This window comes from Nannizzia gypsea, genomic scaffold (assembly GCF_000150975.2).
Source record: "Nannizzia gypsea CBS 118893 supercont1.1 genomic scaffold, whole genome shotgun sequence".
Lineage (NCBI taxonomy): Eukaryota > Fungi > Ascomycota > Eurotiomycetes > Onygenales > Arthrodermataceae > Nannizzia > Nannizzia gypsea.
In genome coordinates this window covers 2267962-2282384 of record NW_003345201.1, presented here as the reverse complement: position 1 = coordinate 2282384, position 14423 = coordinate 2267962, and the positions used below count along the sequence as shown (strand labels likewise).

The window sequence follows — 14423 nt, the reverse complement described above, 5'->3', positions numbered from 1 at the left end:
TCGAGAGCCGTCTTCGATTTGATGAAGCAGCAGGGTGAACTCACATCTTGATGCCGGGTTAGTTGTCGATGGCCGAGTGAGTGATGGATTGCTGTCCTGAATCCGCAAATCGACAAAACGAACAAGAGGTGGACGTTTCATTCTAGATTAGCTAAGCGAGTGTGACTTGCTAAGCGAGACGCACCAAAAAAGTACGCGAGTTAGGGTTTCATTGCACTATTCCTTTTTTAGACGCTTAGTCATGGCACGTGATATGGATTTCTTGTTTCTAGATAAAGGGGGCAAGATCTATCTACTTGCTCTAGGTATATGAAGTACCAGACAGCTGAAGGCAGTACATATCGCCTACAGTTGGTCTCGCCGTTCTAATCATCGCCGAATGATTCTCCAAGGTCTACCTTGCCCACGCTCCAGACTTCCTTTTCATCCTCTACTTCATCGCTGGAAAGACCTAGACCGCCTTGGCCACCTTCGGCTTCTCTCCTCTCACGGGCTTGACCTCCTAGTCGGAGTGCTACACGTTTGAAGTAGTCCTGCATGCTGCGTTTGGGCCCAGCTGGGAGCTCTGCTCCGGGGCCCTTCATGTACTCTTCAAAAACTTCGCCCTCACACTCGACGACTGAGAAGATGCCTAGGAAGGCAGCTTCCGCAGCCAGCTTAACGGGTATTACCGTATCACGGACTCCCCCGAAAACTGGTGGCACCACAAGAGACCTATAAGGTGCAATCATGTCTTGGTTTTCCCTAGCAACTGTCCGTAGAACCACCAGTGCCAGTCGTCGAGTGTCAACTGGTTTACCAGGTTGTACTATGCCTGCTAAAGCTTCAAATACCTCCTTTTCGTCCTCGGGCTTGCGGTCCATTTGAGGGGATAGAAGGTATTTTCCAGCTGCAAGAACACCATTGTCGGATATGAAAACCTAGGGAAAATTTGTAAGTGGATAAATTATGTAAGAGCGCTGGGGTAAACATACATCGCTGTTTTTAATGGCATGACAAATCGCCGCAGGTACTTCCGAGCGGAAGTTTTCGCTCAGCAGGGCAGGCGATTCAACGAGTATGGCGTTCAGCCGGAGAATAGACTGATGTGTTAGTTGCGGTGACAGTATCCGGTTCCTAAAACCAAAGGTTAGACCTAGTCTGAATTAAAATAAAGCCATAATGTACTTACTTAATAAGAGGAATAGCAGTGGGTGTGGGGAGCGATTTGATCAATACTCCAGCAAGTTTGGCGTTCGTTATCGTTGTAGCAGCTATAAAGGCGTTAGATCTAAGTTGATTGGGGTGCGATGCCTATTATTGGGGAGCTTAAAATACCATCGTCAACAGAATCATTGTCAACAAGACCAAGCACAGCTTGTCTTGATGCCTCGCTCATGTTTGCACCGGCTTTGTCGACAACATCGTGGAGTGCGCGCAACATGGCATTTTTAACCCCAGGGTCGGTAGTCTTGGAACCGGTGATGAGCTCTTAAAGATGGATGTTAGTAAACATTGCTTTGGTATATTGAATCAAGGCTAGGCAGTCACCTACCTGCGACAAGAGGGTCTACTCGTGGTGTTAAAGTAATTAGGATGCTCAACCCTTTGGCAGCACGTGTCCGTAGGGTTTCGCTGGACGTGTCTGCCAACCCTCTGGCGAAAGTTCTTTGCAGCTGTGGTAAGAACGGTTTGACAAACAATGGAATTTTTTCAAGCAACTTGTCAAGGGCAAGGAAAATTGCACCTAAGTCGTTGGTTAGTAAAAGGGTGAAGTTTCTTGTCAGGGCTAACTGGGACCTACATTTGATATCCACCGATCTCTCTGAGACCACACGAATCAAAGGGCCTGTAATTTGAGTCACAAATGCTTTAAGTGACTCAGGGCTAGTTCGGTCAATGATATCTCCAATTGCTAGGGCAGACTGTGTGCGCTGTTCAATATTTCCATTCAGTAAGCCTTGAAGGAAAATAGGGAGTATAGCGCCAATTCCTTTAGGTAGAGAGAATCCAGCGAGGTTGGATCCGGGTACGCCAACTTGTCGAAGTACCTGACGAGTTGGATTTACAAGGACTTCCATCTCTTCTTTCTTCATACTCTTGGTTAGTTGGTTAAGACCCTCCCATGCCGCCTTGACAACACCCTTATCACGATCGTCAAAGGAGATCAGAAGCACACGTATCAGCTCTGGGTAGAATCTAGAAATGTCCAGTTCTGTGTTGGTGAAGAATGTAGCAAGGTGCATGGCTGCGCTTGAACGTCGTCGGTGATCATCATGTTTTATCAATGTAAGCATTACGTTCATGGCAACGTTCAATCCGTCAAATTCATCCACCGAGCCAAGTACCGTGTCAAATGCCTCGCTGATTTCTGATTCAAGGCTGCTGTCCTCTGCCGAAATCATCTCATCCATCAGGGTGTTCAAGATGGTGGGTAGTCTCCGGTTCATTCCGCCTCCAGCAACCTTTGAGAGCGACGCCAACGCCTTAGCATTAAATCCGGTAACTGGCTTGGTCAATAGAGTTGGGATAAGGTTTGGCAATATGATGTTGGCTCTAGTAGCTTCAGTCAACAATGTAAGAAGAGCAGCAAGAGCCTGCTCGGCATCGTTTTCATTGTGCAATAGGTGTAGAAGGTCTGGTAGAACCTTATCAACAATTCTCTTGCCCAACGCCTGCTGAAGGGCATCGAAAGCTTCGGCAGCAGCCTCGCGGACTTGGTCATTAGTATCGACCAAGGCGGTTTTGACAATAGATATAAGTGGCTTCTCGTATGTTTCGAGTGATTCGTCGGAGGAGGATACCACAAGTTCCCGCACAGCCAAACATATACCCTGTCTTCCATCGATGTCGGTTGAAGTGATAAGACCTTCCTCTAGCTCTGGCAATAAGGTCGATAGAACTCCCTCCCCAGCCTTCTTGATTAGTTCTCCTAGTGCATTTCCAGCAATAATCTTTTGTTCCATATTTGAGCTTCCCAAACGCCGGATAATAACTTGAGAGAGCGTCGGTACCAATTCCTTCAATGTACGTGGTGTAGCCACCAATGCCTTCCAGACATTGATGGCAGCGCTTCTGACCAATCCTGAAGTATCGCAGCGACAAATATAAAGAGAAGAGAGCACTTTGTTACGTCTCTCTTCACCAAGTACTTCGAGAAGGGATTGACCGGCTTGGATTGCAGAATCGATTTCCTCCTCGCCATCAGTTGCAGTGGCACCTGTCAAATTGAATAGAAGGTCACCGATGAGTTCCACAGAGGAAAGACGGATACGGTAATTGTCGTTCGCCAATCCACGCTCAAGCTCAGGGAGAAGGAGATCGATTGACCTTGTAGAGAAATTTTTCACTAGCAATCGTCCAGCTCGGAGTGAGGTTTCTCGTATCGATTCAACCTCGTCTGCAAGACCAACAAGTATAGGAGGAATGATTCGGTTTAAGTAAGTAGCAAAGCTGTTACCGAAGCATGCAGGTAGGAAAATGAACAAAGTCATAAATCCTTCTCTGACAGTAGGTTTCGAGCTGGAGACGTTTTGCAGAAGCGAAGGTAGAGTGTCCTCCAAACGAGACGTACCCAAACCGGCGAGAACTTCTGCAAGAGCCTGGGCCGAACCCATTCGGTCTCCTGCTCCAGCCTCTGACTTTAGAGTTGCCATAAGACTGGGAATGAGATCCGGAAGGGTATCCTCTCCAAGTTTCTCGATGAGAGATCCAAGGGCTTTTGAAGCAGTTGCACGAGTAGTTGGCACAGGGTCGACAACAGCAGTCTTCAGTCCAGCGACTAGGATTGGCAAATGGGATATCAAATCCTTGCGTTCTGTTAGATGGGCTAAACTTCCGATAATCTGGGCTGCCTTTCGCTTGGTTGTTGATCGATCACTCAAGCCTCGCTCGAGAATTCGCACTACTAATGCTAAAGAGGGCGCATCAAGGTAATGGACGAAGGAAATTTTAATCAAAGCATCCAGGGCCTCATCGGTGTATTTGGTTGGGTCACTCAGGGCTTTTAGTAATATTGAAACCAAGCTCTTTACTTCAGGATTGCTTATAACATCTCCGAATCGCTGTAAACTTCTGTTGGCGGAGTTGCGAACCTCCTTATGACTGTCATTCAGGACCTCCGTCAGTGGCGGGATGATATCCGGAAGGTTGAGAGCAAGTTGCTGGGGATCAAGGTAGGCCATGGCACCAAGCAAGTCGCAAGCACCCTTCTTACTTCTCCATTGGGTATCATCAAGGCCGTCCAGCAAGGTTGGGAGAATCTGCTTAACCCCGAAGGAGCTTAAGCTTGCAAAACATGCTTTTGCGGCATCTAAACATGCGTCACGGACGTCAATACTTGGATCACCAAAGCTCGTAAGTAGCTGTGGCACAATCCGTATCACATATGGCTCAAATACACGGCCGAGAACAAATGCCAGTAGCTCATATGCAAGGACAGCTCCCTGTCGTTGATTTGACTCCTTTTTATTCTCAGATGCTTCCGTTAGGCGAGACATGATTCCAAAATCACGGAGCGCCAGTATTCCTTTGCCCCTGACGATACCTGCCAATCCATAAGCTGCTCCACGGCGGGCTGCGTACTTCTTGGATGTGAAGAGCTGATTGAGCAATTCCTGTACAAAATGACTAGCGTCTGTCCCATCGAGCCTGATGAGAGGGATAAGGCATTCGGCAACAGCAAGCTGCACTGTTTCTGAGGGAGTTGATAAAGCATCCATAAGCTTGCGAGTGACTTTCTGGATGCGTTTATCTCCTGCAATGAGATGCTGCGCAAGAGATCCGTAAAGAATGATGACGGCTTCGTTAAGCCAATCTGACTGCTCGGTTTCCTTATCAGATGTTTCCAGAGTCGTTTCAAAGATACTCATCAGCTCCTCAACCTTCTCACGGCCACGCAATGTAATAACAGAACTTCCACTCTCAGCCATCTGTCTTCGAACAAATGCGCTTCGGTCAATTAATGGGCCATCATCTATCAAGAACCTGAAAAAGGACACAATATCGTCCCCACTAAAACCACTAGCCATAGCGCCAAAGGACAGCGCAATTCCACTCCGAATTTCCCAAGCGTCAGCTTGTTCGGCTTTCCTGGGCATGCCGTAGGCATCGGTCTGTACAGGCTTTGAATGTACTTGTTCCCGATACATGGACTCTAACTTCTTCAATGTATCGGGGAAGATGGAGGGACATAGCTGACAGGCATGGGCAAGGGCAAGAGCTGCCGCTGACCGTAGTGGCAAGTCATCATTGGCTAAGTGTTTGATAATCAAATCGGGAGACTGTTCGTCAACGTCTAGTGCATTTTCTTCCCAGATTTCTTTAGCAACCTCGGCGTTCTCTGCTACGCTGTCATGATATGCAATCCATATATAGACAGAGAAGTCAATATCGGTCAAGTCTATTTCGGACAATACGCTCTGAAGAACAGCGGTCCGCACTGGTATTTCACGGGATATTGAGCCCTGAAGTAAAATTTCGAGCTCTTCAGGTTGTATATTTGCTGCCATGGCCCTGCAAAGGTCAGAGAGCGCATCTCTCACTAACTTGTAATGTGCCGTGTGCTTTCGCATAGAATTGATGAGGTGGCGGAGAGTCTCAAGTCTAGGCAATCGCGCATCAGAGAATGAGTTAGTGTGGAAAGAGATAAACTCCAGAGCGAGGAGAACCTGCTCTCCACTATCATCCTTCGACTCCTCAATTCCGTTGCTTTCCAATACTATAAAGATTAACGGGAGTATATAACCGAGAGAAACTCCATCAAGAGGGCGTTGCTCAGACAAGATTCGAAGACGATATAATATCCGAGTTATTAGGCCTGCGAATGTACACGGAGTCAGCGGTAGTTTTAATATCAAGTAACGTCCAGGGGAATAACTCACTTCCAAGTGGCTCTGTTTCAAGTTCACCCCTCAAGAACGTTTTACCTACAGCTCTAAGGGTTGCAATCGCAACAAAAGGGCGCATTTCTCCGATACGGGACGAGACTTTATTACCGCAAGCCATTAGTGCTGAAGAAATGCTGTCACCAACTAGAACGCCTCCTCCAAGTTGGGCCAGTTTGCACAGAGAGCTACAGGCAGGGTTAATCCAGCCGTCAGCTTGAGTTGGAGGGCTGTTAGCCAAGCTCTTGATAATTCCCGCGCCCCGTTTGATCACGACTTCGGTGGAGTTGACCGCGTCACGAATTTCAGATTCCTTCTCCAGCTGAGCTTTGATTTTAGCCTGCTCATCAGCAGTCAGTTTCTTCTGCTTTTGACCGTGTTTTTTAGCAACCTCAGCCCTCAATTCTTCCTCCCACTTAAGTGTATCATAATCTCTGGCGCCCTTGTTGGGCAGATTCTTAGCTTTGGTGTCTAACACATCAACGAACGGTGTGTCCCCAGTATGACGAGCAATAGCGATGTCTATGGCCGAGAGTTGGGATATTCTTTCAGGTTTAAGGTCATCACAGAATTGCGCTACAAGCTTTGGTATCATTACTTCCGGTGCCACAAAACCAAGATCTGCGGCGGCATCCCATGATGCTTGTCGAGCATCAGCTATGTTGTTGCGTATCGGATCCTATATTTTGTTAGATGACATAGCCACTGATTATTTTCTTAGAGGTGAGGAAGAACTTACGTTAGTAGAGAGTAGAATTTGGTTTAAACACTGGCCAGGGTATTCAATGGCTAGCTTTCCAGGGTCAACCCCCATTTTCAGGGAGACGTTGATCCAACTAGTTCCCGGAACTAACTCGGGACGACATAAGACCAATAGCTCAATACACTGGATCTCTAGATCTTTCTTGTTTATAGAACAATGGCCCTCCATCTCCGACACGGCCGGTGTAATTGCTCTCACAACGTGAGATAGATACGACTTGCCGGATCCCGACAGAACAGCTGCGGCCTCCTTGTCCGCAATATCAAGATGATATAGCCACTTCCATATGGAGTTTATAACAGTAGTGCCAATCAGGACTATTTGTTTAAGATAGCACTGCCGCAACAGGTCGGTTGCAAGCTGCCGAATCTTTGGCGGCGAAACTGAGGAACACACCATATAGATGAATGTTTGAGCCCATGCTTCCTTGGCCTGTTCATCAGAGGCGGAAAACCCTGGCTGTACGGTCACGGCAAACAGCGCACGGAGAGTCCACTCCAAATCCTCTGCAGACGAAAGCTTTGTATATATTTTTGGGTTTAGTAAAAATGATAGCTTAGGTGAAGCCGAAACGGCTATCGGAAATATGTCCTCAACTGGATAGGGCAGGCGATCCTCGCTCCGAAACTTTTGAAGCGATAACGCTGTAAAGACATTTGCTATCGAAATTGTGCCTCCCTGTAACGAAGGAATCGGGTTGGCAACAGTTTCGGTAAAGGACTTGTGCAATCTTATCAAAGCTGGCTGTAAGCACTCTTTGCTGAACGTTTGAGATGACTGAAGAACAGAGCTATCACAGTTCCAGAACACTTCGCCTATATTCACAAGCCATGTTTTACGGAACCCAGTCCGCTTGTCATCACATCCCTTGATGACGGTATTGCAGTGTTCCTTACTCACATCGGCCCCGGATGACACAAGAAAGGTGAGGTGGTGGCAGAAGGATTTTATCTCTGGCTCTAATGCAATCTCACTGCTTTCACGAAGTAGGGCAGCGGAAAGCCTCGCCAGAATAGCTTGAGACGCACTGGGGGAGCTTGGTATAACTTGTAGAACTCGTGCCTGAAGGGCACGCTGTTCCACATTCGTAATCTTTTGCGTTTTTAACGGTGTTACCACCTCGTCAACGACCCTGAGAAGTGACCTTTCATCACTACACCTGGGTATAAACTTTTCGAGCGCTTCAATCGCGCCCTTTCGTATGATTGCATTTGTTGACTTAATGTTTGCAAGCAATTGCTTACAAATAGATGAGGAGAAAACATCGGAAAGATCGATATCCACAGGGATTGAAGAGACTAGAGAGACGAGCACACCAGCAAGGAGAATTTCAGGACTTCTGAGAATGGCCTTTTCCACGGCAGGCCAGACATGTTTCTGGAGATCCTCCTTTGTAGAAAACGACATAAATAAGTCGTGGATGCCCTCATGAATGTGTCGTGGAACCGGAGTCCTAGAGGCAACGATTTCCTTGGAGTAATACTGGAAGATATCGCCCTTCATTGCATCCAGATCGCTCTTCCTATTCGGCAAGCGAGCGCAAACACCGCAGATAACTCCCAGTATAGGAGCATTCTTAAAGCCTGAAGCAGTCTCTTTAATCAAGTAAGGAACTACATCACGCACCAGGTTGTTGCCATGGGGTTCTGCAGAAAACACCGCACGTAATGCCCGTCGAGTGACAATTATAGCTGAATGCTTCAAGCTCTGCTTTGTAGAAGTTCCTAGACATGTTTCCAGGGCCTTGCCGATGCCAGACACTGTTTCCAGGACTAGCGGCGAATGGTCATCGAGTCGTGTGCTTAGATACTGTAACAGCGTAGCACACCATTCCACCAGAACAAAAGCATTTGCAGGCGCTACTGCAGCATTCGATGATTCCTTTCGAAGAAGCTGAGCGAATGCAGGGAGGTCTGCACACGGTATCGAGGGGAAGAGGGCTTTCGCACAACTTTGGGCGGCATGGCGGGATTCACGGTCGATAAAAACAGGATACGTTCTAAACAGCAGAAGCAGCACTTTCTTATATAGCTGGTGAGGTAGTTGAGAGTCTGGATGGTTGAGATTAGCCTACATGATGCTCAATATAATATCAAGCCTGGGGCCCGTAGGGTAGATACTTACCACTGGCGATATTGTCCTGCAGTTGATGCAACAGCTGGCACCGCAGCGAAGTAGAGCTGGAAAACACCACCGGCTCCAAAGGAATAAGGCTCCCCTTTCTCACTTCATCCCACTGTTCTTCATCCATCTTCGTCCTAAACTGTGCATTCCGCACTCCAGGCAGGCGAAGACTGGGCTTGTTAGTCGTCTGCTGTGTTGGTTTGCAAGTCCCAAGATTCGTTTGCTGCTCGGAGAATTGTTGGTGCCTTTAGTTAACTAGGGCTTCCGCCGCTGGGTTTTCCCCAAGGCCAGGCAAGGAAACGTAAGAGATTAATTGTTTAACTAAATATTTATCAAACCAGGGGAAGAGAATTCGGAGAACCGTTGCTAATTTTCTTTTCGCGTCTCGGGCTTGATCACTGTCATTTATTCTTTTCGATATTTCGCCTACCTTTGCTTCTAGTTACTGCTGCTGCTGTTATCAAAGCTGCCCCTCTATCAATTTTCTATGACGATGACCTTCATCTACGATGGCGCCTAACAAGAAGAAGAAAAAAACAGCCTCTAACCCGGCACGAGGGTTTGCTACAGTCTCTGTCCCCTCGAAGGTGAAGCCATCGACCCCTTCTGAACCGGTAGAGCCTGAAGAAACTGCCCCCAGCTCTGAGACTTTGGCAAAGAAGCTGCCTGTAAGAGATGCTAAAGATGATACAGCCGCTATCCAGCCTACCAGCCACAAGCCAGAGCTGCATGAGTTGACTCCTGATGAGCTTGAACGGCATCTGGAAGAAGCTGAACTGCAGACAATTGTTGACAAACATGGGATCAAATGCAAGGGTGATGCTGCTCGCTTCTCTACCAAAACGGTGGCTGAGAGACGCCTCCTGCGCCCGCAGGCACCACAGTTAGAGAATGTCACTGACTGGCTCTCTCCGGATCTTTTGAATAAGATACTCGAAAAGGAAAAAGCAGAGGCAAGAAAGCAGCCCATGGTTTCAAGCAAATCAGCGGAGTACCATGGACAGCTCAGCGTCTCCATGGAAGAAAGCATTTGTGTGAACATGTGGACTCTCCGGCTTACCCTGTTAGAGCTTGGCTTCCAAGGGATTGATATCGATGAGACATTGAAAATCCTGCTACTACACGGACCATTGGAAATAGTGTCTGGAAAAGACCCCGTCCAGGCTTTGGACCTAGCCTTCTGCTACCTAGCACTCTACCTGGAGAAAGATAAACTAGCCCCATATGATGAGCACAAGCCGATAGAGACAGTAGGTAAGGTCACCACTGTTGGAGATGATAGTATAAATATACTATTGGAGAGGATTGCTTCAGGGACCGCTAGCCCTGCAGCTCAAATGCGAAGCAACACACCAAGTAAATCCACGGAGACTACTTCTACACTTCTTTCCCGTCCACTAAGCCCAGAATCTGAAGGAGTTAGTGGCCTACATGAACCAGAAATGCTAATACCCGAATTTCTGGCTCTTCGATCACGGCTTTATGAACTCGACCCATCCATGTTCAACAAAACGAAGTCAAAAAAGGGTGCAAAAACAAGCTCTAAACAGACCCAAGATGCAAACCCCGACCCTGCTATTGCTAGCATAAAACGGAAAATTGCTCGGATTGAACAGGATATCTTGTTTGACTCGCACGAGGCAGAGGAGCGCTGGGCAGGGACGCTGGAAGAACTTAGACTTAGCACAGTAGAGACGTTGAGAAGTACCTTTAGCATACCAAAAAGTACTTCTGATGCTCCTCGCACCGAACCCTACGAGGTAGAGATACAGGATACTAAACCTGAAGATAAACCTGAGGAGGACGAAGGACTCTTCGGTGAAATGTTTGACTTGGGGTTAAATGACACCCGGAGTCAGCTGCAGCTTGGATCCCAAAACACCTCCACCAGAACGAGAGATTTTGGCAAGCCAGTGGGGATCAACCCAAAGAAGGTACTAGATGATTTTTGTCGACCCAGGTAAGATAAATATCGATTGCTCCATATACCAACTCTTAATTAACACCCGTTGGCAATAGGGACACAAATTATACGCTAATATACCATAACCTATCTGACTGTCCTTTTTTGCATCGCCAGGCAGTACAAATCCAATGGTCAAAAGACCAAGATATTATTTTTGAGGCACCTCTCAAAGATATTTCATACAGGATTGCTCCTCGATCGTTGACGGTCTACATGGCTGGTATCAGTGCCGCATCTGCTACACAAGCTGAATCGTACATCTCAACTGTTGCTTTATTCATACTATCATCCCATGCCTGGAAGGAGAGTAAAGCATCTATAAAATTATCAGGAGTATGGAAAAATGTTTGGGATGAAATATCCCTAGAAAAGAAGGAGCATGACGATCAAGCCGATAGACAGGATGTTAAAACAATCAAGGGTTATATCCAAGAATATGAGGCTCACCTCGAGGAAGACGTTGTACTCGTTCACAATTTCCGGCAGAGGTATGGTACCGGAGATGTCACACCGTCAACCGAAGGTACACCAAAGAAATATAACCCGGACTCCTTTTCTCCCGACCTTCAAGCTCTCTGGGCCCGCCGAAGTTCATCTTCCAACTTCCAGAGAATGGCAGCGTCAAGGGCGGGGCTTCCAATATGGTCTTTCAGGGACCAAGTGCTTGATGCTCTTTCTAGCCATCAGACTATCATAATATGCGGAGAGACCGGAAGTGGGAAAAGTACTCAAATACCTTCCTTCATTCTCGAAAATGAGCTAGCAGCAGGCAAGGAGTGCAAAGTATATGTTACTGAGCCCAGGCGTATATCTGCAATTTCGCTAGCAAGAAGGGTCAGCGAGGAACTCGGCGAGAACAAAAACGATATTGGCACAAATAGGTCGCTTGTTGGATATGCAATTAGGCTGGAGAGTAAATTCACAGCTTCTACACGGCTGATATTCGCGTAAGTACCTTTTCTCTAATCGCCCGTGTTCGATGCATTGCTTACAGTTTTCGTAGAACTACTGGTATTGTCATCCGGATGCTAGAGAGACCCCAGGACTTCGATAATGTTACCCATCTTGTTTTGGATGAAGTACATGAACGTACAATTGATGGGGACTTCCTTCTAATTGTCCTCCGTCGACTGCTTAGCACTCGGCATGATCTGAAGCTGGTCCTAATGTCAGCGACCGTCGATGCCAAACGCTTTTCTGACTACCTTAACGGCGCCCCGATTTTGAATATTCCAGGACGCATGTATCCCGTGGAAATAAAGTATTTGGAGGATGTTATCGAATTGACACAATATCGACCCGACAATGACGGTTCATATACGGATGGAACTGACGACACTTCGGAGGATGAGAAGATATCTGCTTCTGAAGACATCACTACGCTGAAGTCTACCCTCACACACTATAGTAGACTGACTCAGTCTACGGTTTTATCATATGATGAGTATCGCCTAAATTATAAACTCATTACCGACCTCCTTTCGAGGATTGCTACTCGCCCGGAACTGGTGGAATACAGCAAAGCAATATTGATATTCATGCCAGGTCTCGCTGAAATACGTCGGCTTCATGATGAAATACTCTCCATTCCGATGTTTCAGAGCGGCTGGGTTGTTTATAGTTTGCATTCGTCCATTGCAAGTGAAGATCAGGAGAAGGCATTCATAGTTCCCCCACATGGCATACGGAAAGTGGTCATTGCTACAAATATAGCAGAGACAGGTAAGCATCATGAATTTATCTAATTTGATTGACTCAACACTAAAAAACCCCGTCAGGTATCACCATCCCTGATATCACTGCTGTCATCGACACTGGAAAAGAGAAGGTTATGCGGTATGTGGATTTCCCTCTCCTTCCAGAGTATAAACGGACACCTTCTAATAATAAATCTTAGTTTCGATGAGCGGCGCCAGATATCAAAGCTGGTTGAAGTTTTCGTTGCCCGTGCCAACGCAAAGCAACGTCGAGGCCGGGCAGGGCGAGTCCAGGAAGGAATATGTTTCCACCTATTTTCAAAATATAGGCATGATAAACTTGTATGTCCCCGTGTCAATGAATTTGAATTCCCAGTACTAATTTCGAAATCCAAACATATAGCTTTCTGATCAGCAAATGCCTGAAATGCTCCGCCTATCACTTCAGGATCTTATCCTTCGAGTGAAAATATGCAACCTAGGAGACATTGAAGGCACGCTATCCGAGGCACTAGATCCTCCGTCCTCGAAAAATATCCGGCGAGCTATTGAATCTTTAAAGACGGTGAAAGCTCTTACGGGGACCGAGACATTAACATCACTCGGAAAGCAATTGGCTAAGCTGCCACTGGATGTGTTCCTCGGAAAGCTCATTCTTTATGGAGCTTTCTTCAAATGCGTGGATGCAGCCGTGAGCATTGCAGCAATTCTTTCCAGCAAATCGCCTTTCCTGAACGATGTCAATCGTAAAAGCCAGATCGAAGCTTCACGGAAGGCTTTCGAACGAGGTATTCACATTTTAACTACAATCTTAAGCTGCATAATGGCTTCACTGACACTTATTCTGTAGGTAATTCTGACTTACTTACTGTCTACAACGCCTACTGTGCATGGAAAAAGCACCGAGCGGAGAAAAATGAGTTCAGTTTCTGCAGGAAAAATCACCTGAGCCCTCAGGCATTGCTCAACATTGAAGATGTGAAGACACAACTTCTAGTGTCTGTGGTGGATACTGGATTACTGAAGTTAAATAACGAAGACCAATTGGCGTTGAATAGGTATGGTTTTCCATTTGAATCTGTTTAACGGTGGGCAGCTTCTAACTTTATCTCCCCATAGAGCAAGATATACCGGGCGTAAAAGGCAGTTCTTCGTTGCCCCTGAACAACTGGATATCAATAGCAACAATGATACGATTGTCAATTCGGTGATTGCTTGGAGTTTCTATCCAAGACTTCTCACCCGGCATGGCAAAGGTTGGAGAAATGTTAGCAACAACCAGGTAGTTGTTTTACACTCGGCTTCGGTAAACAAGCACACGGAAAACCCGCTGAAATGGCTCTCCTATTATCACATTATGCAATCCCGGAACAGAAACTATAACGCACACGAAACCAGTGCGGTGGAAGAGCTTGCAATTGCGCTGTGTTGTGGGGATGTCGAATTTAAGGTAATATGACTGCCTTCATCTCCAATCTAAATTGTGAAAAAAGAAAGGCTAACTCTATTTCAAGATGTATGCCGGAGTTATATCACTTGATGGCAACCGAGTTAGGTTCAGAGTGCGCGACTGGAAAACCATGCTCGGCCTCCGGGTTTTGAGCACCCGGATCAGAGAAGTCATTGCCCAAGCACTCAAGACGCCGAAGAAAGAACTCTCCGCGGACCATAAGCAGTGGCTTGATCTATTTTTACAAGTTCTGGAGGTAAAAAAGAAACCGGACAGTTCGGAATACATAACGATGTGAGACAAAAAGAAATAATAAAAAAGGAATGGGAATTTGAGTGGTCTACGGGATAGTCTAAGTGAAATGATACTCCCGAGGTGACACTTAGTTTGGCTGTTTCTTTTATTCTCATATATAATCGCTGGAATTTGATTTGCCTTGCAGATATTCGGATTTGATAGGATGTGGTCAGTGACCAACAGGGTGTTCGTCTTGCATATTTTGCTCTGGCCAAGGGAGGAGAATATAACACTGTTTATGCATGAAATATGGAGTTGGGAA

General features: G+C 46.6%; 2 protein-coding genes across 2 annotated transcripts; one reads left to right on the top strand and one right to left on the bottom strand.

The window, feature by feature from the left end:
• Positions 1-365: 365 nt before the first annotated feature.
• MGYG_00856 (translational activator GCN1) lies at positions 366-8878 on the bottom strand (the record flags this gene model as incomplete). Its single annotated transcript, XM_003176724.1, has 9 exons — positions 366-920; positions 975-1116; positions 1172-1253; positions 1318-1470; positions 1535-1726; positions 1784-5797; positions 5862-6543; positions 6604-8678; positions 8752-8878. 9 exons carry the CDS (start codon positions 8876-8878, stop codon positions 366-368), a joined length of 8022 nt encoding a protein of 2673 aa, XP_003176772.1.
• Positions 8879-9260: 382 nt separating this feature from the next.
• Positions 9261-14162, top strand: MGYG_00855 (pre-mRNA-splicing factor ATP-dependent RNA helicase prp22; the record flags this gene model as incomplete). Its single annotated transcript, XM_003176723.1, has 9 exons — positions 9261-10711; positions 10771-11664; positions 11721-12439; positions 12496-12553; positions 12615-12756; positions 12818-13202; positions 13265-13472; positions 13534-13864; positions 13929-14162. 9 exons carry the CDS (start codon positions 9261-9263, stop codon positions 14160-14162), a joined length of 4422 nt encoding a protein of 1473 aa, XP_003176771.1.
• Positions 14163-14423: the final 261 nt, after the last annotated feature.